Below are 22997 nucleotides of genomic sequence, written 5' to 3'. Positions count from 1 at the left end.
CTGCTGCATATATAGGCACTATAATTGTCTATATTTTATGGTGTAGATACTGGTCAAGGTCCAGATTCAGTCCAAGACCAAACTGTGACACATTGGTGAACAATATGAGTGAGGCATTTAACAGTGTATTGGTTCATACCCGGAGTAAACCAATCGTAACAAATGTTGGAAGAAATCAAGGTGTACATCATGCAAAGATGGGCAACAAACAGGACTAAGATACAGTCCTTTACAAGAGCATTTTGTCCAAAAATCCAGAACAGATTTGAAAAGGAATCCCAATCAACCAAGAACTGGATTCCTAGGTAAACTTTCTTCTCTATTTCTGAATTGTAATCTACTTTCTTAAGTTGTATGTAAACTTTGTTCATCTTTCTTAAAATGTTTTTACAGCTAGTCAGGAAATAAATTGTTTGAAGTGAGACACATCTCCCACATTGGAGACAAATTTGTTGTAAACATAAACGACTTGTCATGCTCCTGCAGAAGATGGAGCATCACGGGAATCCCATGTTGCTACTCCTTAGCCGCAATGAAGTTTCTGAATATTGATGGACAACAGTTCATTCTAAGTTGCTTTATGAAGTCCACCTATGAAGAAACATATGCATCAATCGTCTTCCCCATCAATGGCAACAACATGTGGGATCTACAACCATATCCGGATGTTATGCCTCCTTACAAAAAAGTTATGCCTGGAAGACCTAAAAGGAAAAGAAGAATGGAACAGTGGGAGATCAAAAAAGATGATTCTCGAATGACCAAGGCTGGTTTGCGCAAGAGATGCGGGCTATGTAGGGAGCTTGGGCATAACAGGAGTTGTTGCCCCAAAGCTACCCAACAACCTACTCCTTCATCACAACCTCTAATGCCATCATCCCAATTATCTGAAGTCTGTAATGACCAAGTAGCTGCACCGTAAAAGCTTTTGGATGTACTGTTTTAATGTACTCTTTTAATGTTTTAATGTAATACTACACTTATGCAATACTACACTACAATGTACTGTTTTAATGTACTGTGTTGGATGTACTAAATCTTGTTTTGGGTGTCCATTTCAATTTTAAGTTCACCTAGTTGATGTTTTCCAGCTTGGTTCAGTATTATTACATATTTCTATGTTGTTTAGCATTTTGATTCAGTGAGGTTCTTTGTTTTTGTCTGCATAATGGGCTGTTTGGAGGTGATATTCTGAATTATGCTATTTCTGTTAACTTTCTCCACACAGACAACTATATTTTCATCATACAAACCTATTTAAGTTTGCTGCTGTCAGAGTTTTGTATTGGATTCATCTGCTAAATTTTGAAATAGAGTTTTATAAGTTTGCTTAGAGACTGATACAATTCAAATCTTGTTCTAAGTGTTTTCTCATCAGATTTGATGTTTTCTTTTTCATGAATAATTTACACATTAAAGAGTTCTTTATACACTGAGGTCAAATTCTAAGATGATAGAAAAATAACACGATTGTATCTATGGTTTAAAGGGAGATGAAGGAGATACTTAACTCTGTAGTTCTTCATCAATTGTTTATCTGTTTTGCTTTTAAAATATACTGATATACACTTATTTTGATGTTTTAAAACTTATTACAAAAATTTTAACATACCAAAAATTTTAAAATATACTGATATACACTTATTACAAAAACAGCAGAATGTGCATCCAATCTTTGTATACTTTTGATGTTCTTCAGCAATAGAGTTTTTGTTAACTTTTTAGTATTATTTCTCAATTGTGCTTTCAAATGCTTTGAAAATACACAACAATTTTAAAACATGTTAAAATACTTTTAATATACCAAAGCTCAGCAGAAAAACAGCAACAGAAAAACAGCACCAGAAAAACAACAGAATCTGCAGGATATGCACCAGAAATATTTTATTTGGCAGCTGTATCATGAAGCAAAAATTAAGAGCATCCTAGAAGCAGAAAAGTAATATGCTGCTACTGTTTCTACTCTGAATGATGTTCTTGCCAAGCTTGGTTAATGTGATTAGTTTCTTGCTTTTTCTTGTAATTTAAATATTTGCATTGTTTCCAGCCTGCAAAATATGATTTTCTTCATTTTGAATCACTAAGGTTTCCTCACTGCAACAATTAATTTCCCCCTGTCTTTGAGCTTCCAATAACAGATGAAGTGTAAAATTACAATAAGAAGAAAAACGAAAATACAACATCATTTCATTCATTTTTGCTAGTACAATACATTGTTAATCCCGTTTTCATCACAAACTAAGTTTAACATCACCTACTGCATCCTATCACAACGAAAATGCACAATACATTATGGATTTTCCATCCATAATGAAATTACAATAATATTAACCACACAAATATAACAAATTGTCCCTATCAACAACTTCATCCATTTTTCCACAACCTTAACAGATTTTTTCAAATAAATCACCATATTCGCTACCCCACCCATTTCTTCTGTCTTTGACAAACACTCATGTTTTCCTTCCCACTTCAGATTCGTATAGCATCTTTCATTACCATCATCACAACACCATTTGAAGAAATTGCAACCACCTTTTTCATGCCCGTTCTGTAAAAAAAATTAAAACCCAATGAATACGACTTTGAAGTAAAACAAACAACAACTCATCCACGTTTCGGTTACCTTATACTTAGGGCACCCCCAAAATTGTTTCCCTCTGCTCTTAGCCGTTCCAGCTGTTCTGACCACTGTTTTCTCTCCACACAGACAAAGGGGTGACACACCACGAAAAACAACATGGGCTCTCCATTCCGCCAGCCATTGGAAGTCGAAGAACAAGTTGAATGTGAATTCTGCATTTGATTCTCCATTGCGCATCCACTCCAACAACAACGTCTTTGCCTTTTGAGACGACACGAGCCCTAGAATAGAAAAATCCCCCAATTTGATTTTGATTTCCCACTTGCAGAGATGATACATGTTTCAGCAAAAACAACATTACCATTTTCCATATTTGCCCTTTCTTTAATTAATTTCAGCATAAATTATACTATATTTACTTCATTCTTTAATTCTGAATTTTAAAAAATTGCATTCACACAGGCCACGTCACACACTCATTAACGTCGTTTTATGAAATTGACGGAAAGGATTTATTTGCATCAAATTAACAAAAATAAGGATCTAATTAAGACTTCAAAAATAACAGAGACCTATTTCAAATTATGGACGAAAATAGAGACCTATTGAGACATTAAACCTATCTTTTAAATTCTTATAATCATGATAATGTCATGACAACGTATGTTAGAACAAGATTTTTTATAACTGTCTTCAATAGAGAAAAATAAAATAATTTTTCATCTTAAACTCTCGCATTGTTTTTTAAATTATAAATTTTCAATAACTAATTTCAATATATGAATAAATTTATTTTATTTTTCATTAGAGGTTTTATAAAAAAAATTAAAATTATTATTTTTCATTTTTTACTTTCTGGTCATAGTGTGTTTTGTCTTTTGTAGTTAGAATTAGGGTTAAATATGTTTTTCCTCCCTATCACACGATTTTGGTTTTAGTCCTCACTCGAAACTTTGATGATTTTTAGTCCTTATAGTTTTGAAACTCTTACTATTAGTCCTTAAAATTGTACGGCGTTAACTTTTAGTATATGTGGCTAACGGCCAGCCCACGTGTGATGCCACCTTCCCTGACTACTTTTAATTGACGTGGCAGTAAAGGTGTGGTGGTCGGTCGGCCTGGTGGGTATTGGGCAAAGACCGAACGGTATTGGGTAAAGACCGAACGGTTATGGTGACGTGTGGAGTGCAATATATGAAAGACCGAATGGTATTGGACAAAGACCAAATGGTATTGGTCAAAGACCGAGCGGTGTTCCGCAAAGACCGAGCGGTGTTGGTTAAAGACCGAAGGGTTATGGTGATGGGTGGAGTGCAATATATGAAAGACCGAACGGTATTGAGCAAAGACCGAACGGTATTGAGCAAAGACCGAACGGTGTTGGGCACAGACTGAACGGTTATGGTGACGGGTGGAGTGCAATACATGAAAGACCGAACGGTGTTGGGAAAAGGCCGAACGGTTATGGGCAAAGACCACCATGCCGACCACCCACCAGGTCGACCGACCACCACACCTTTACTGTCACGTCAATTAAAAGTAGTCAGGAAAGGTGGCATCACACGTGGGCTGGCAGTTAGCCACATCTACTAAAAGTTAACGTCGTCCAATTTTAAGAACTAATAGTAAGAGTTTCAAAACTATGAGGACTAAAAAAACCATCAAAGTTTTGAGTAAGGACTAAAATCAAAATCGTGTGATACTTAAGGGACGAAAAACATATTTAACCCTTAGAATTAATATTGCATTTTTATTTAGTCCATAAGAATATTCCTACTCTTAAAAATAAGATTCACATTTTTATAACAAAGAACGATATGATACAGACAAAAACAAAAGATTGATAATTTCTAAAACAAAAATTAAAAGAAGTAGATAGGTCAATAAAATTCGATTCAATTACATGAATACAAATACATTAAAACATATAAAAACTTGAAATTCAGAAAACTTAGTTTCTCCTTCTAAACCCCTTTTAGTGATTTACCTTTTAATCAAACAACTAGTAATAATATGAGAAATAAGATTAGTGGTTAAGAGATAAAGAAAATACATAAAATCATTGATGAAGAGTTATCATAACATATTCTCACAAAATTTAATAAACTTATTATGCAACAGATATTATAAAGATCTAATTATAGAGATGAGCATGCATTCTAGCCAATAAGTTTCTGCATATTTTATTAATAGCTTCTCTTTTTATTTTCATTGCATTAATCTGCTTAAGTTATATTTTATATCATAATATTTTTAATAAAACTAAATGTTTCGGGTGTGAAGGTGTCAACAAGTTTTATAGATTGCAAAAGTATTTGAATACTAAGTTTAACTATTCGTTTTTATGTCATTATTTGTTTGTGTTTTTGTTTTTAATATTTGGAGATTACATGAAAATGTCAAAATTAATAAAAATTCGACAATTCAAATATTAATGTCACATTAAATACAAAATTATTTATTTTACCTCGTATCTATATTTTAGTACACCCTACAGGTTTAGAGTGACTTATGTACTCTACACTCACATTATTATTAATTATTATTAATGGTTGACGTAATATTTAAAAAAAAATATATTATTCATATGCAAGACCAAGACAATGAAATTTTGGCCAAGAGGAATAAAATAAAGTGAATTTTGAAGGGACGACACAAACATGATCCATTCATTCAAATGCATTAGAAGACAAAATTAACAACGGTGTGAAATCATATTCAGAAAATATTCTATTTCCTATAAAAAAGAAAAGAAATTTATGCAACATTGGTGACCTCTCACACATGCATGATGATGTAGCTAACATTCTTCTTCACTCATATTAGCTTTGAGAATTGAGATAAGAAAGCAGTGTCCTAATATTAACTTACCTTTCGCTTTCTTTATCATCTTTTGGTAAATAAGTGATTCCCTTCAAACTCATTTTTCATTCTCATTCTCCCTTCTTTTTCTGTGCCCATTCCCTTTTCATCTTCTGCACTTTTTTCTTACCATTTAGCCACTATCTTTCTCTCATTCCTTCACAGAATTAACTACCCTTTTGCTACTTCCTTTACTTTTTTCCTATAAATTTGTCAAAGTCTACATAACCAGAACAAGGTCAGAACATACAACTTCACCAATTTTCTGCTTTAATATGTACTGCATGTGGATTTGCCTTCAAAGTTTGCATTTTCCAACAAAGTTCTGTCATGCCTTTTATACTTTGAGAATGTGTATCAGAATTTTCAAACATGTTAAATAGTGTAACTGTTACTCAGACACAAGACTACTCAACTTTTATATAAACTTTATGCTGATTATTAAAATTTTACTGTTTTTGAGCCCACAAAGAAATTAATTTTGTGTGATTATGAATTGCAAGTTGGGAAGTATTTTAAGAAGATTGGTTTGTGTGTGCATGACAGGGAAAAGAGGATTGTGCAGTGCAAACAGAAGCATGGCTGGTGCATTCAAAAAGTGTATGATGCTCTGTTGCACGACCAAGATTGACTCGGTATTTTTTTCATTTATTAAACATTTAATTCAATTTTACTTTTCTTTATATATTTTTAATTCACTTTTTATTAAAAAGATATTGTTGGTTGAATATTTAAAACCTTTACTATTTTTTAATTAAATTATTATTATTTAACTTCTTTTCATTAATTGAATGATATAATTACTGTTATATTATTTGCTCATCTCTACATCTTGAGGTAAAATAGTAAGAAATTTTTGCTATTTTAATATTATTTTATATTAACTAAAATAATTATATTTCTCAATATATAAAATAAGAAAATAAAATGACGATATAATATATTATTAAAAATATGGAAATTTTTAAATAATTGAATAAAATTCAATTAAAAGTATATAAATTTACGAGAGACTTAGAATTTAATTCATCATTTATTAAATTTAATTCTTTGTAGCATATATAAAATAGCAAATGTGCTTTTTATAAAAATTTGAAGTTTTAACTATTTTCAAGAATTTTGACAATTCAAATTCAATGTAGTATATTTAGTAACAATACTCAAAACTTCATTTTTACTAATACTTAAAATTTAACTAAATTAATTTCTTGAAGAAATCTAATAAATATGATTATAAAAAATCATTAAATACCTAACTTAAATTATGCCCTAAGTGAATTTACGGTATTAGACATTACATGTATTGATAATAATACAAAGGAACTAAAAAGATAAATCCCATAATTTTTCTATAGTCAAATACCACTACCTACATCCCATTGCTTTCAAATAAAGGTTACAAACAAAAACCACTAACAGACATATAATTTTTTTATTTCATTAAATTATAAAATTGTTAAGAAATATAATTTAAATCTAAATTTGTTTTATAAAATTGTTTTATAAAGTAAAATTTAAATTCATTTATATACTAAAAGTTAACCTCATTTTTAAGTTAATGTAAAATTTCTAATACAGTCTTCAAGTCAAGACATATATACTTTCATTGATTGAATGTAAGATTAGATATTAATATATAATTTGATAATAACCTAATAACAAATAAAATAATAAGATAAACGGTTAAAAAGTAAATTTTAATTATAATTCAATCTCATGTGTGACTTATAGTTACCCTTAATCATGTAAAAAAAATTAAAAAAAATATAGCTTCACAACATAAAATAACAACACTTTGTCTATCATATACTTCAACCTAATCTTTAAACTTAATAGGTACATGTTTACCTTTCAATAGAAAGAACGTATATGATGTGTACTTTTATATTTAAAATCTGTTTAGCTAAAAAAATAATTAATAATTTATAGTATTAATTATAATATTGTTTTAGCTAATATTAAATTTCAGTACATTTTTTCTAAGAAATGTTGTAATAAATTCTCTAATCTTAATTGTAATTAATGTTGATTTTAATTTAACTCAATTAGTTTAGATATATTTCAATTTTAATTCTAATATTAGTTTTAGTTTTAATTTTACTAAAACTATTCTTTATTTTCGGTGCTCTAAAATTAGAGCTGTCAAAATGGATCACAACACTGCGAGTCAATCCGGCCTACCACGGGTTTGAGTCGGATTGGGTTAAAAAAAATTGTATTTTTTTTTTTATGCGGGTCAGATTTCAACCCGACTCATTTAAACCCGGCTCATGTGGGTTGAACCCATGGTGGGCCGGGTTATTAAAATTTAATTTTAATATTATAAAAAAATATTTATTATTTTGTTTTTGCTTGAAAAAGTTATTTAAGTTTCTTATTTTCAAAATTAATTGAACACCCATGTTTGGGAGTGAAATTTGGGAGTGAAATTTGTTTAGATTTGTATTATAGAAAATTTGTAATCTTTTTTTATTTAAAAAAAATTGTAATTAAGTGAGCCAGTGAGCCAACCCGTATACCCACCAACCCGTGGTGGGTCGAGCCGGGTTCGAATTTTTCTGGTTCGCTAATAAATGAGCCGGGTTGGGTTGGCTTACTAAGTGACTAACCCGTGGTGGGTCGGGTCGGGTCGGACCGGGTGACCCATTTTGACAGCTCTATCTAAAATTGTAGTCCTACTTTTAATATGAACTATAATATTAATTTAAATATCAATAATTTTAATTTATAATCTCTAAAATTAACTTTAGTTCAATTACTAATAAAATAATATACTATAATTAAATACTTCTGCACTAGTTAATACTTAAATATAATTACTAACTGATAAATTGTGATTGAACTAAAAAATAAATATATGAATAAATAAATAAATAATATAATATAATCATTTTAAAGGGGTAAACAAATTATTTGTCTCAGTTTTTCTTTTTCAAATTTGAACTGAAAACTAAAATGAATTATGGAGTCAATGAATGTTTTAATTTCCCTCTTAATAAAATTTCCATAAAGAATAATAATTGTGGAATACTAATAATTTCCTCTTGTTAAATTGAAATTGAAATTTCATTTGAATATAGTATAAGCATAGGCTATCGTAATAGCTAATTAATTGCATTTAAAGTATCCATCACGCTCTTTTCTGATGTTACTGTCAATTGTGTCAACTTTGGTGATAAAGTAATACTTTTAAATACAAGAGGGATTATTTTTGGGTCACATTTTTCATTTCTCTTATTTAAATCTTATTATTCACCTAATCAATCCATTGGGTCAATAGATGGTTAGTGATTAATTAATCTGGTTGACCACTTTACATAAAAAATTAAAAAAAAAATATGCCTGAATAATTTAACTTAAAAATTTTAAATTTTCATCACAATAAAAATATAAAATAAAAAAATGATAAAATAATTCCATAGTTGAAGTTGAACAAATAATGTTACATAAATATATTATGTAATAATTTAATTCTTGGTAATATTTGTCCTAATTGATGAAATGCATGACTCATAGTTGGTCATCACTACTTCTCACTTTCTACCACACTTCTAGTTTGGGTGATTCCCTATCCACACCAAACTCCATTCCTTTTCCCTTCTTTATCTAATTATACCAATAATAATTAAATCTTTCATGCCAACCTTTCCAAACATAAAATACTGAAATTTAGATGCAGTTATATCTGTACCTTTTTCCATTCAAATCGGAATGTTTATGATTCATGATCTTTTTTAATGTAACTTTGAAAGGTTAAATTTTATTTTAATCAGAAAATAATACTAAAATAAATATTTAAATGTTTTTTTCTTTCTCTATTGAACTTATAAAAGGAAAACCAAAGAAATTAAATATTTTTACTCTAAATAATGAGTGAAATATATGGAGAATATTTGCAGGTCAAAACTCCACATCTTGATAGCACATTTATTAATTTTCAGTTATCAATTTTGAATGACTATGTTCATAAAAAAGAAAAGTTAGAAAAATTGGCAAGAACGTGAATTTTTAGTTCTACTGGGATAAGAAGGGTTTTTTTTTTCTTACTTTTTTAAGTTATATTACTTTCAGAAATAATATTTCTGACACACAAATTTTTTACATTTATTTATTTGATGTTATTATTCTTTATATTTTATTTTAACTTTTTATCTAAAAATAAAAAAGTTCACACTCTTTTATAATTAATTAGTATTATCCTACCATTACTTTATCACTTTTGGAAGAATTTTAAAAGAAAAATGAGAGCAAAGCAACTCATGTCAACTTGAAGACAGTGGAGAAAAATAGATAAATGATTTTTTTGCCTTTTTATAATGAAATTTTTTAAAAAAAATAAAACCGATATTATTAATTATGTTACATTTTTAATTTTATAAAACAAGTAAAAATAATAACTTTTGTTTTCCTATTTTTCTTTCTTCTTATAAAATTACTTATTTTTATTGCTTTCCCTCTATTATATTTATTTATTTTGACGAAGTATCATCAAGTTTTTGTTAATGATTAAACCTGAGTTATCATTTTCATTGAGATTTTTGGGCTGAATTATATTTTTTATTGAGAAATTACCTGAACCAAGTTTTATTGGAACTAATTAACTATATAAAGAGAGAGTTATTTATCGATGAATAAATGAAATAAAATGTGTGATGTTGGTGATGAGTTAAGACCCGTGTTTAGTGGCACACCAAAGGTGAATCCTAATTCCCCTCGGCTCAGTCTACACGCCCAACGAAAACTGAACCGTCATACTCATATCTGCATATAATATCACAGACACAAACAGAAACACACAAACTAAAACATCCTTATTTTCCTCCAAATCTAACCACTACCTGTACGTCCAACAGAAACTCAGAAAGCTCAGAAGGTAATACACATATATGTGTTCATTATCTTCTTTTCTTCGTCCACCAGTTTCAGATCACGTAATATTCTACCATTCACGTTTAAGCTGATAGATTAATTTTAATTTTCGCTAATCATTTTGTTAGATGATTAATTATTTTGATTCATTGTTGACAGAATTCGTGTGTTGATCGATTAATTATTAATTAATTTTATGAAGAGATTGATCATTTCGTGGTTTTGAAATTTTGAGGTTTGCACTTAACTGAATGTATATTGTGTTGTTTGAGACCAAAACAGAAGGAAGAGATGGCAGGAGAATCATTCGGCGAAGCAATCGCAAAACTGACCAAGCTTCTCAGGTAATTCAGACAAACATTGCTGTCCTTTTTCGTCATTTGACTCTGTCCTTTTATGACAAACACGACCACACGTAGAGATACATAGAGCGTTTCAGAAGGAGGTGGTAGGTGGTGTGGTTCTTCGTTCTTCTTATGCGGGCCCCACGCCACCTCGTACGCGCTTTGATTTCCGCGCTGTGAAACGGTTTCTGTTATTTTTTTAACAGTGAAAAGGCTGAACTCGGCGACGTCGCCACCTTAAAGATCTCGCAGCTGACGGCGGAGCTTGAGGCTGCCGGTGCGAAGCGCTGTGTCCCGGAGGAGAGGATCAAAACGGGCTTCATCACCTTTAGGAATGAGAAATTTTTGTAAGTCTTTTTCTTCATTTATTATCTCATTATTCAATTAGGAACCTTCTCGATAAGAATTTGCTATTATTGTGATGGAATAATGGTGAAAGAAATTTGTATTTTTCCCCTTTAAAATTAGCAACAACAACAAAATAAATATCTTCATAAGAATATTAAGAATTAGTATTTGATAAAATAGTTAGAATAATATACCATCATATCATGAATTATCATAATAATTTTATTGGCTCTTATAATAATTATTTTAACATTTATATAACACAGTAATTTCGAAATAGTTGACCATATAAGACTTTTATACTGACATGATTATTTTGCATGTAGAAACTCTCATTTAATCTTATACTAGGATATTTGAGTTTGAACACTTTTCCTAAGCATCATATTCTATCTCTAAATATTTTAAAATAAAAAGTAGTTCTATATATCGATAATTGTTTTTTTGAGAAGTTACTTTAGCAATAATTAAATCCAAATATTATTGTAAATTTTTACTTTACACATCTGGAAATTGCACTTTACACCCTCAATATATTCTAATTAAATTTTTATAATTAATTATCATTGAATAAAATCTGAAATTAATCGTTAATTTTTGAAAGCAATAATTGTTATATTTTTAATACAAAATAATATCAAAGAACAAAATAAAAAAAATGAAATTAATGACTATAAAAATATTTTTAAAATGTTCCTCTTTCATTCCTTTCCCGTCACACTACTCAAAAGAAAATGGAAAGAGTGATAGAAAGTAGAACTTTATGTTTACAATATTAAGTGGAAACGTAAGCAGATGTTGTTTCCTTCCATACATAAATGGAAATCATGAGATGGCCAATGTCGAATGATGTTTTCTTTTTGGTGCTAAAAGGGCACTTTACTTTTCGTGTTGAGTTGAATCCTTTGTCATTGCGGAAATTAAGGCATGTTCTGTTTTTACTTTAATTTAACCAGTAATTAAGAGAAATACAAATTTCTGATATTTGGGTGGATTCTTCGTATATTTTTTCAGGAGAAATCCTGATCTATATGCCGACCTTGCCAAAGGCCAAAGCCCAAAGGTTAGTCATGTTATTGTTTCGCATATTCACTAGTTACTTCTTTTTCTTCATTCCTTTTTGCCCTTTTGATTACATTAATTTGTGGTGAAATTGAATTTGATACTTTCAACATAACGACATGAAAACAGACAAACAAAATTAAATTTGAACGGAATAGTTGTTTTCAGATTTATTAATGAAATATTCTATTCTTACTTTTGTACAGCATAAGCATGTGTTAACTATTATTAGCCAACTACATACACTATATACTAGCTATACATTTTTTCTTCAATTATATATATATATATATATATATATATATAATATATATATATGCTTATCATTTGACCAAAGTCAATTATAGTAACTTAGAACACAATATAACATCTATACTTAGTTTGGATATTACAGTATTACACCATTTTATATGGTCGAACTAGTGACTAACTAATTTAACTAACAATCTATTAATTTAGTATTTCGACTGAATCAACCAGCAATCCACTTTTTAAATCATTGTTTTATGCAGCGAGTTTCTCATTTAATATATTTATGTTGCCGCTGATGACAATTATATAACATTATATGAACACATGCAGTTTATGGTATTTGCCTGCTCGGACTCGAGAGTTTGTCCATCCCATATTCTGGATTTCCAACCCGGTGAAGCCTTTGTGGTCCGAAACATTGCCAACATGGTTCCACCGTATGATAAGGTTTAACGTTTGACTAACATGCAATTTGTCGTCCAAATTCATCTTCCTTTTGTGTTACCCTTTTTGGTGTTTGAAATCAATACAATTTTTTTACTGGCTTTGTCTCATTGTACATAGACAAAGTATTCAGGAGCTGGGGCAGCCATTGAATATGCAGTCGAGCATTTAAAGGTAATTATTTCTCATAATTGTGTTCCTCCTATGCTTATCTTATATGAAAATATTTTAATAAAGATGAATTTGTTAATATTGTTTTCTTTCAAAAATATATATACTGATTATATTGATTTGATAGTTTAAAATATATTGAAAACTTTTATCATATACTTAAGAAAAAAAACTGAGCTAACTCTCGAGTGAAAGGAAAAAGTATAGTTTTTTTTTTATCGGCAGGAAAAAAGTTTAGTGGTTGGTGCAATTTGTTATGTTATTCATTATTTTGTTGGGATCCACACGCATCGATCTCAACTTGCATCATTTATTCTATTTGATGAAGCAAATTACGAAAGTGGTTTATGAACAGCTTAAGGAATCTTTGAATTGGTGCACATATTGCTAATGCCAAGAATGATAAAAATCAAACGTGGAACTAACTACCACGCATTTATCTACTCACATAGTGGTAGTCAAATTCATAATCATAACTCAACATCTAGTCCCTATCTACCACACCTTCCCACTATGCATTATTCCCAATATAATAAATATGTTCACTCCTTTACTCATTTATTTAATTTATTCAACATGTTCTTTTTATTTTATTAATTAATATAAAACGTTTTTGTCTTCCGTAATTATGTATGAGTTATGCCAGCATCTCATTTCAAATTGATCGTTTTTAATATCTAGTTTGAGGAAAGTGGAACACATGTTTGTGTTGGTGTTAGCGTGTGTGTGTATATATATATGAACATATATATATGTCTCTTACTAAAACGGGAATATGATTTTTTGCAAATTCTTGTTGTCTTTTTTAGATTCTAATATGGGTATTGTAACATACAGGTGGAGAATATTGTAGTTATTGGACACAGTTGCTGTGGTGGTATAAAGGGGCTCATGTCTATCCCAGATGATGGGACCACTGCAAGGCAAGTTTCATACATTTTGACTACTACTAGGATTTCTTTGGAACATCCTTAAAAGGGATTTAACTCATTGTTAATGGATCTTAAAAGAAGGAATGAATAATAATTGGATAAACCTTATATGCTGTTTCACAACAGTTCGTTTAGCTCATTTTTAATCAAAATTTCCAAGAGCACATAAAAAAGTGTATATAAATTTTGTCCTGAACAACTTTGCCAGAAGGATGAATAATAGCTACACACACCATGAAATTAATTTAAACTGTGAAGCTATGTAATTTTTCAGAACTTCCAAGTATGTGATTACTATTGCTTTTTCACATATATGCTTGAAAGAATATAAGGTTATAGTAAAATATATATTTTTAGAATAATTTTATATGAATACAATTTGGTTAATATTTTTTTCATCAAATCACTTATTTTATCACTTCTTTTTCTTCTTAAACTCATATCTTTTTCTCTGATACATATACTTTTAAATAGAATTTAATGTGTAAAAAGCATTACTCCAAATGCTTAGTACTTGAGTAGAATCATGATTGATATCCCACCATTTATAACAGTGAATATAAAGTGATGTACACCATTCTTTCCTTGTTGTTGATTCTACCTTATTGGAGACAATTGGAAAAGGCTTAACAAATCGAGATAAAAACAACCTTTTTGAAATGTTGCTGGGTATATACCAAGAACAAATTATAATCCAACATTATATATAGCTTGCAGAAGCATTTCTTATTTTACTGCTCCCCTAACTTTTCATGTCAAATCACAATGCATATTCATGAGAAAGGAGAAGAAAAATATTACATGAATGATTCCATTTTTTATGAATTTAAGTGTAAATCCTCTCTAACTAGTTGTTGGATCCTTGCATACAAGATTCCTCTCACGAATATATTATACCACTGCACAGTGATTTTGGTGAACAAAACTATTATCTTTTGTGACATCAGAAAAAAATGACAACATAACCTTAAAAATCGTTTCTTTCCTCTGTAATGTTTCAGTGAATTCATAGAGCAATGGGTCCAAATATGTACACCAGCAAGGTCCAAGATTAAAACAGAAACAAGTGCATTAAGCTTCGAGGAGCAGTGCACTAACTGTGAGAAGGTAAGTAAATTATCCTTACATTAGAATAAGTCAATTTAAATGTTTCTTTATAAAATAATTAATTATGCATTCATAACTATAGGTATATTTTATTTTATTATAATTGGCAGAAATATAGATATTATGTTTTTTATACATTATCTTATTTTAACGAGTTAGAATTTTATGGTTATATTAATTTTAATTTTATATATTTAAAATAAAATATATATTTTCGTCTTTTCTTTTTTTATTTATTTAATATGTTTATGTTGGTAGTCAAGTCACCCTTTATTTTATGTTTTGTGTATTAGTGGGATTATTTAGGCTGAAAAAGGTTTGTTACTTTAAGTATTATGTACATTTTTGTAATGATTTTCTTTGTTATGTTACTCGGACAATGAAGTATACACTAGAAAAAAATTTTTGTTACGTCCAACTTGGGACAATGAAATATATATACCAAAACTAATATTTTATTTTAAAATATAATTGAAAGTAAAATAAGAAAATGACTTGTATAAAAAGTAATTTGTCTTTCTACTTATTTCTTTTCTTGTTAAATATCCTTTCTTTCCCACTTAAATCTTATTTTATTTTTTTAACTGTCTCTATTTATCATTAAGTTATTCATAAATTTAGGGTCACTTTTAAAAATTTTAATAGTCTTTACTTGTAATTTCCAATGCAGGAAGCTGTGAATGTGTCACTGGGGAATCTGTTAAGTTATCCTTTTGTTAGAGCTGGTGTGGAGAACAAATCTCTAGCTTTGAAAGGAGCACATTATGATTTCGTTAATGGCACTTTTGAACTCTGGGATTTGAACTACAAGCTTTTGCCCTCTATATCTATTTAAGATTTCTCTTTTCAACAGTGAGTCTAGATTCTTTGCTGGTTTTTTTTCAGTGCTGTTCTTTGTAGAAAATAAAAAATACGCTGATATTAATATATATTAATTCTTTTTTAGTTTATTTTAAAACATCAAAATCAGTGTATTTTAAAGATTAAACATAAGAACAGCACTGAAAAATTCAGTAAAAAATTTACTGCAAAGCTGCACTATATGTACACTTTTGCTGAGGGTTTCCATAGAAAAGATTCAGACATTCAGAAAGAATAATGGTCTGTGAGGTAGTAATAGTAGTAACTAGTAAACTGGTTTTGATTTCCACCAAAGTATCATTATCATCATCTCTGTTATGAATAATACATTACTGTTATTTATTTTCATTTTGGCTGATGTATCAATGACTTTATATATCAGTTATGACTTCCTACTTTGATTTTCTTTCTGAACCTGATTCCATGGATGGGAGGAACTTCTTAGAAAGTAATGTAAGTTATTCATAATGTAATAAATTATAAATGTTTTGAAATCTTAACTATTAATCTTTTTTTTTTGTTATTTATTTTATTTTTCTTTACTTCAGAACAATCAAATCTGATTCTTACTAATATGATTTTTTTTTCATTGTTGGATACAATTGGATGCTATGAATGAAGGAATCTCAAATTAATAGACATAATAACTAAAATGTTGAAGTGTTTACAAAAACCAGAAAAACTAGTTAAAACTCAAATATTAATAATGCAGCAAATAGGTTTTTTAATATAATGAATACATTAGATTAAACTTCACCAAACATCCATCCATATTACAATTCAAGTACTAACATCAAAGAACAAAATTTTAAAAATTATATTGTGGAACTCAAAAAAGTTTAAAAAAACAATTGTCATTTTAAGAATTATTATATCTAAAGAAAGAAAATGACTTAAAATGTGTGGATTTTCCACTCTCACCAATTTGTAACTACACGAAAAAAATCAACTACTTATAACATGTTGAAAGCTAAAATCCATGAAGAAATGAAGAGAAAATAAGAAGTCAAAAAAAGGAGAGGGCTTTCAACAACCACAAGTTCCAAAATGATATGTGCAATTTCTTTATGCATCCTATCAAATCTCTTCATGCACTTCATCCTTCCGAATTTTATTTTTCGGAATGCACTAAATCAATTCTGAAAATATTTTTTAGGAGTAAAAGTGGTGAGTGTTTAAAAAAAATGTTTCCGAAATTTAGTGTTTCAGAAAATAAAATTCAAAATAATGGAATGGAAGGAGAAATTTGATAAAGTGTAGGAAGAAACTGCCAATGATGTGTATATCATATTAGATAGGTTTCATCACTAGGTAGTCTAAAATTCCTAATGCAGATTAGCCATGGCGTCAACATTTCTACGAATGATAATCTTATTGACAATATATTCCTCAAGCTATGCACTCTTTAGCATTATTTGATATACCTACACTGCACATTTCTTGAAAAATTAGCAGAGTGGTGTAAAAATAACAAATACATCAGATAATGCTGAACCATTAGAGTATTACTTCATCCTTAATACTTGCCCATGTGTGCCAAATGCTGTAAAACTCTAGTATTTATTTAAATTTTAAACAAAATTTTGAACACTGATGTTTTGTTTGATTTAAGAAAGAAAGATGAATTTTGAGGTTGTTTAATTATGAATATAGAATGACACAAATAAACCAAGAGATGCAATTAATAAACATACTTTTATCCATTAAACTGTATTGTTATTTTCTCTCCAAATTAAAAAGAGAAGTCTTAGCTTGTCTCCTTCGTTTGCATGTTAAAGGAGAAGTCTTTCGATAACTTGTATCTCTAGCTATCTTTTCCCTTCCTCTGGTTTTCTTGCCTTCCAAGGTATGAAATTGAAATAAATAAAGATTGAAACAAAAACTCAAATGCACCTAAAAATAAATTTTCAAGCAGGAAGTTTGCATCCAAGATTCTCTTTTCAAAGAATTATCTCCTGCCATTTTGAAATAACAGTAAAAGAAATTAAAAATTAATTGATGATATTGCAGTAAGATCCCAGATATACTTCTTGGAGCAAGAATTCAGAGGCTAGAACGATAAAGATTGAGACTAAACGAAGGCTACATAAAATATAAACATTCACCTGCCATGTATAATATTCTGATACATAATCCAAAATTGTCAACAGATAAGATAACAAAAAGCATGATCTGGAAGCCAATTCTCATATTCTTTTTGCACTAACAGTAACCGTTTGTTCAATGGTTGAAGCTACAAGAAGTTGCAACAGTAAGATGCAGTGTTGGTACTGTACTGGCTTCTCAAATCGAAAACTGAGGTGAATGTGATGGCCATGCTGAGATGTCCCATAGAAAAACTTGATATGTTTTTATTCTAAGTAGAAGTTCCACAATTTCCAAAACAAGTTATTCCACAACAACATTCACCAGTTCGTACTCAATAAGAGACAAGTTATTATCTTCCTTCACAGTGAAACTAGCAGCATCTGTGACTTCAACACGGCCCCACTTGTCAACAGCAAGTCGCATTGATCCTTTGAACATGTCAATTTTCGCATTACGAAGGATCACAGTAGAGCCCTCTTTCACCAAATCCACTGAAAATGTGAAGCCACAACAAAATGTTCAACATCAAAACAAAACTCTACTTATTCAAAGGCATGAGACAATATATATTATTTGCAAATTAAACATTTAAAATCATGATTGAAATATTTCTTTACATGCCTATTTAATCTGAAATTTCTACATTAAAAACATTTTGAAATTATTCTTCCCACATGGAATTCATTTGAACTTTCACATGAAATACAACTAGACAAGTGACTAAATAAGAATGCCTGCGTATAGAACACAAAAGCACACTAAGGTGGCTCAAGGAAATGGTAACATAATATAACATAATTTCCATGAGATAGGGAGAAGTGGGGAGAGCATGCGAATTTTGCCATGATAATTAAAAGTAGAGAAAAAGTGATAGCATGGTAGACAGGAATTGAGAGGAAAAGGAATGTACTTGGGCTAGAGGGTCTGTGTACCTACACAGCCCTAAAGCTATCTTAAATTTTCTGCATTTTTCTGTTCTTTCAAGGAGCTGGCCTTCATTGATTTTAGGGGAACAACTGAGTTACATCGATGAATAACCCATTGATAGCTCCATTTTAAATTCCAAAACATTTGTTTTGTTAAATTGTGACTAAAAATTGAGCAATTTTTTATCCTAACTGGGAATTATTTTTCCTATCAGTTGCCAGAATTAAGTATTCTATAATATATTATCACCACAATAACATGAGCCGACTGAACTTCATTTATTAGTAACATCAATGGTCCAAAAACACATTTTATATAAAGTCGGGTATTTTTGTATGTTAAGTATCCCTGAGTCTTATTGTAAAAGAAAGTAATCAGTGGGTATAAATTTCCATTTCAAACTTGCTACTCATTCTAAACTTCACATCAACAAGCATAAGGAATAAGAAAAAACTCAACTGATCCTCAAAGTCAATTAGTTAGACTACATGGGCCAATTAGGTAGTTAGGAAGTTAATTTCTATCAATAGCAGGGTAGATACCGAAGTAGTAATGTTTAACAAAAACTCATTGTGGAGGAGGAAAGGACTGACACTCTGGGATTCCCAGAAGTCACTATTACAAAATAACAGCTTTCTTTTTCCCCTGTACTGTTACGTGAATTCTATTAATTATGGGTGCCAAGTGTATCAACTAGTACCAAAGCTCAGATCTTGGAGCTGTGAATATCTCGAATTGATACGGATTGGTCAAGGAATTCAATGGTGGGCAAAAAAAATGTAGGGAAGACTGGAAACTATGGAAAAAATGTTGAAAATAAGAACCAAGATCCTGAGAGACATGGTGAAAGTTGGAAACTATGATGGAAGAAATGATGCAGAAGATTGGGGGTTCTTTGGAAGGATGGTTGCTTGGTTCCAATGGTGGCAATCTTGCAACCCAAAATTAGCTTGGGAGGATTGCAAAATATGTGCCTTTTAGGAGTTTTCACTAAGTCTCCTTTTGCAATGCTGAGGCTGAAACACCTAGTCCAGCAGGTAGAACGGTAGAAACAAGTTCCACAGCACCTTGTCCACGCTGTGTATTAAAGAAAATAGAGCACAGAGAAGAGTAGAGGAGTTCCACTCTTTGTAGTTGACATGGTAGGGATTGCTGATATTTTGGAGCTGATGCAGCTGTCAAGGAGACAAGCTCTACCCTGGTTGAAGGAGACAACCAATCCTTCAAAGTTGGAAAAAGAGGTTAACAAGTTGACTCGGCAACATGATGGGCTGCTAAATGATTTAAGGCAGCATTTGTTAAAGGCCTAGGGCAGAATGAGAATGCAAGTTCATGAGTATAGCAGATGTCTGGAGTACGTGGTGAGTTTGGGATTTTCTAATTTGCAACCCTCTAAGACATGCTCTCCAGACGGAAGACAGAAGACCAGATAAAAAATCTCAGTCCTCATTATTGTGGTCTTTTTCATGTAATGTAAAGAATAGGTCAAGAGACACATAAGCTGGATTTAGTGGAGGATCGCAGAATTCACCCAGTTTTTTGTGTGCCCCTCCTCAAGGAGGCAGTCAGCGCACCACAGTTTGTTCAACCTCTTGCCCTGGCCTTAGCTGATGACGTGGAGCTCCAGTTCAACCAGAAAATGTGTTGGATTGCAGGCAGGTAGTACCAGGTGATGATTTAGAAGACTTGATCAAGTGGCACAAACCCCCTCCGTGTGAAGACAGCTGGGAGGCAGAAACTAATCTGCAGCAGGCCTTAAATCATCTCCTTCACCTTGAGGACCAGGTGGATCTTTTTTCTGGGTGGGGGAGAGAGGTAGTAAGATAACAAACCCAATTTAGGCATTTGTCTGGGCCAGTTGGGTAGTTAGGAGTTAACTGCTATAAATAGCAGTGTAAATACTGCAGTGGTAGGTTTTAAGAAAACTAATAGGATTGAAATCTTCAAAACTGAGAAGTCATTACATAACTGCAGCTTTCTTTTCTCTCTATCCTGCTCTCTCTCAATAGTCTATACGTCTGTGTAGTGCTGTATGAATTCTTTAAAAACTGGCTACCACTTGAATCAGTTTCTCTTTTGCTTCTACACTTCTCAGGCCTCAGCCAAAGGATAAAATCAAGAGCCGGATTGAGGTATTTTTCAAATTTCAATGCAGACAACGAAGGCGATCTTGCATCTGCATCTTCCCTTAACATGGGGTTCACAAAGTCTACCCCAAACAGTAATTACAAATGGCCATGAATTTGACAAAATAAAGCACCTGATACATGACCACAGACAAAATACAAGAAGTAACAAACATCTAAACAAGGATTCAAGATAACCACAAATATATCAAAAACACTTGACTCATGACATGTGATCACTCCATGCAAAATCACATGCGAACACCCCTTCCTCCAGTCAATGAAAGATCAATCCAACAAGAGTGTAATACAAAATAATACGATGACAATAACAATGTCACAATGCAGTAAGGAATACATGTATCTAGGGGAAGCTTTGTGAGAGCAGTGATATATATACCTTGATCATTTCTGGCAGTAAATATGATCATTCCAGTCTCATCACCAACCAAACATTCAGCAATTCGCATTTGACGGGATTGAGGACCATCGGAGCGACCTTTCTGCATCACCATCTTAACATTGACCACCTTCACGGTTAAAGTGTGCCCACTTGTTCCTGGGCGAAGCTGTTCAACCTTGGTGAACACTGGCTTCCTCAATCCTGGTTTTGAATCTGCCATGTTTCAAATCCTATACAAAAGCCACAAAAACATCAAATGAGATAACATAAAAACAGCAGTAATGCACGCTAGCCCAATCTTGTAAGATCTTAACACATAGCCTACTATAAAAGGTTTAATTAACAGTTTCTTAGTACATAGGTTTTGAACAAGAAATTCTCGCTTATCCAACATTTCTCATCCAATATTTCAAGCTAAGGGAAAAACCTAGTTAAGTGGATACCAAATAAACTTATCGAAACATGTAAAATCATCCTACCCTAACCCCAGTTTAAAAGGGTAAGAATGTTTTGAAATTTTCAAAATCCATGGGACAAACATTGATAATAAAATCAGATTAGTGACAACAACGACGAGCATAAGATCCAAACCATACCAACATTCAAATTCCAACATGCATTCAAACAAAATTTACAGGAAAAAAATACAGACTTTCGACAAACCAAGAATTAAAAGGAGGAGTTGTTTTACATAAAATTCGAGATATGAAAGTGGAAAAGAAAGTAAGAGATTGAAGAAAAGGGGAACGAAAATTACAGAGAAAAGCAAAAAGATAGAAGATTGGAATGTGACCTGGAAATTGGTGTGATGAAAGAGAGATCTGAAACTGAAAGCTAAAGTGAGACTGAGACTGAGACACAAGCGTCGAGGTCGGGTTTTAAAGAGATAAATGCAAACAAAGGTGACATTTATCAACCTTGCCCAAAAACAAAATTAAGCAAATAAATATTTTATTTTATTACTTGATATTTTATTTTTTTCTTGATATTTTGTTTTATTACTTAATATGACACCACATGTTAGAATTAGGTATCAAAGTTTGTGGCTTCGACTGGATTTATATCACCGCATCCCGATTCCATAAAAGACGGCGGTACGGAATTAAAATTTTAACATTATTTTATTGAGTTTAGATAAACTTTCAAATTTTAATTTATATATAAGATATTAATTATGTGTTAATTTTAATGTTAAAAATAAAATATAAAACTTATAAATAATTTATTTGATTAATTACAAAGTTTTATATAAAATAATAAAAAATAATGTTAAAAATCTGGTTACCTCTCCTACTTTCTTTCAAATTAGTGTCGTCAGTTATTTTTTACAGAATATTTACTGGTAAAAATTTAATTTAAAGCTGAAAAGTTGAGAACAATATTTTTAAATTCATTAATCATTGATTTAACGTTTTTGTTAGTGTAATGAAATAACTTAAAAGAAAAAGAAAAAAATGGTAAAGTAGATTGAAAACAGAGCTAAGAGAAAGACCAGAATTAATCAAACTTTTGTTGTGGTCCTTAAATATTATTTTGTTGATTTAAAATTTAAATTTTATTATCTTACATACTAATATATATTTACTTTTAATCTTAATATATATGATCTTATTT

General features: G+C 30.6%; 2 protein-coding genes across 7 annotated transcripts; one reads left to right on the top strand and one right to left on the bottom strand.

Moving 5' to 3' along the window:
- The first annotated feature begins 5517 nt into the window (after positions 1-5517).
- On the top strand, positions 5518-16253 carry LOC108336064 (carbonic anhydrase 2). 5 transcript variants are annotated; one of them, XM_017572373.2, is made up of 10 exons: positions 5518-5687; positions 5996-6084; positions 10601-10662; positions 10869-11009; positions 12025-12073; positions 12655-12771; positions 12889-12942; positions 13777-13862; positions 14873-14978; positions 15649-16253. In XM_017572373.2, exons 2-10 carry the CDS (start codon positions 6028-6030, stop codon positions 15811-15813), a joined length of 837 nt encoding a protein of 278 aa, XP_017427862.1. In that variant the 5' UTR covers positions 5518-5687; positions 5996-6027; the 3' UTR covers positions 15814-16253. The 5 variants fall into 5 exon arrangements, with proteins under 5 accessions (XP_017427862.1, XP_052725458.1, XP_052725459.1 ...); XM_052869498.1 differs by lacking the exon at positions 5518-5687 and having other exon boundaries at positions 5694-6084; XM_052869499.1 differs by lacking the exon at positions 5518-5687 and having other exon boundaries at positions 5694-6084; positions 10591-10662.
- A 1658-nt stretch (positions 16254-17911) lies between these two features.
- Positions 17912-22333, bottom strand: LOC108336071 (uncharacterized protein At4g28440). Of its 2 annotated transcripts, none has more exons than XM_017572383.2 (3): positions 22177-22333; positions 21381-21613; positions 17912-18418 (listed from the first exon to the last, which is right to left on the bottom strand). In XM_017572383.2, exons 2-3 carry the CDS (start codon positions 21601-21603, stop codon positions 18228-18230), a joined length of 414 nt encoding a protein of 137 aa, XP_017427872.1. In that variant the 5' UTR covers positions 21604-21613; positions 22177-22333; the 3' UTR covers positions 17912-18227. The 2 variants fall into 2 exon arrangements, with proteins under 2 accessions (XP_017427872.1, XP_017427873.1); XM_017572384.2 differs by having other exon boundaries at positions 22141-22265.
- Positions 22334-22997: the final 664 nt, after the last annotated feature.

This window comes from Vigna angularis, chromosome 10 (assembly GCF_016808095.1).
Source record: "Vigna angularis cultivar LongXiaoDou No.4 chromosome 10, ASM1680809v1, whole genome shotgun sequence".
Classification (NCBI taxonomy): Eukaryota; Viridiplantae; Streptophyta; class Magnoliopsida; order Fabales; family Fabaceae; genus Vigna; species Vigna angularis.
Note: the sequence above shows the minus strand (reverse complement) of the source record. Positions and strands in the feature narration are given on the sequence as shown.

Excerpts from the sequence above, each read along its gene's own strand:
- LOC108336064 (XM_052869498.1), top strand. The coding sequence starts at position 5,941 with ATGAATTGCAAGTTGGGAAGTATTTTAAGAAGATTGGTTTGTGTGTGC. Across the intron at positions 10,663-10,868 it reads AAACTGACCAAGCTTCTCAG|TGAAAAGGCTGAACTCGGCG; the intron begins GTAATTCAGACA and ends TTTTTTTAACAG. Across the intron at positions 12,074-12,654 it reads CCAAAGGCCAAAGCCCAAAG|TTTATGGTATTTGCCTGCTC; the intron begins GTTAGTCATGTT and ends GAACACATGCAG.
- LOC108336071 (XM_017572383.2), bottom strand. The coding sequence starts at position 21,603 with ATGGCAGATTCAAAACCAGGATTGAGGAAGCCAGTGTTCACCAAGGTT. Across the intron at positions 18,419-21,380 it reads TACTGCCAGAAATGATCAAG|TGGATTTGGTGAAAGAGGGC; the intron begins GTATATATATCA and ends TCACATTTTCAG.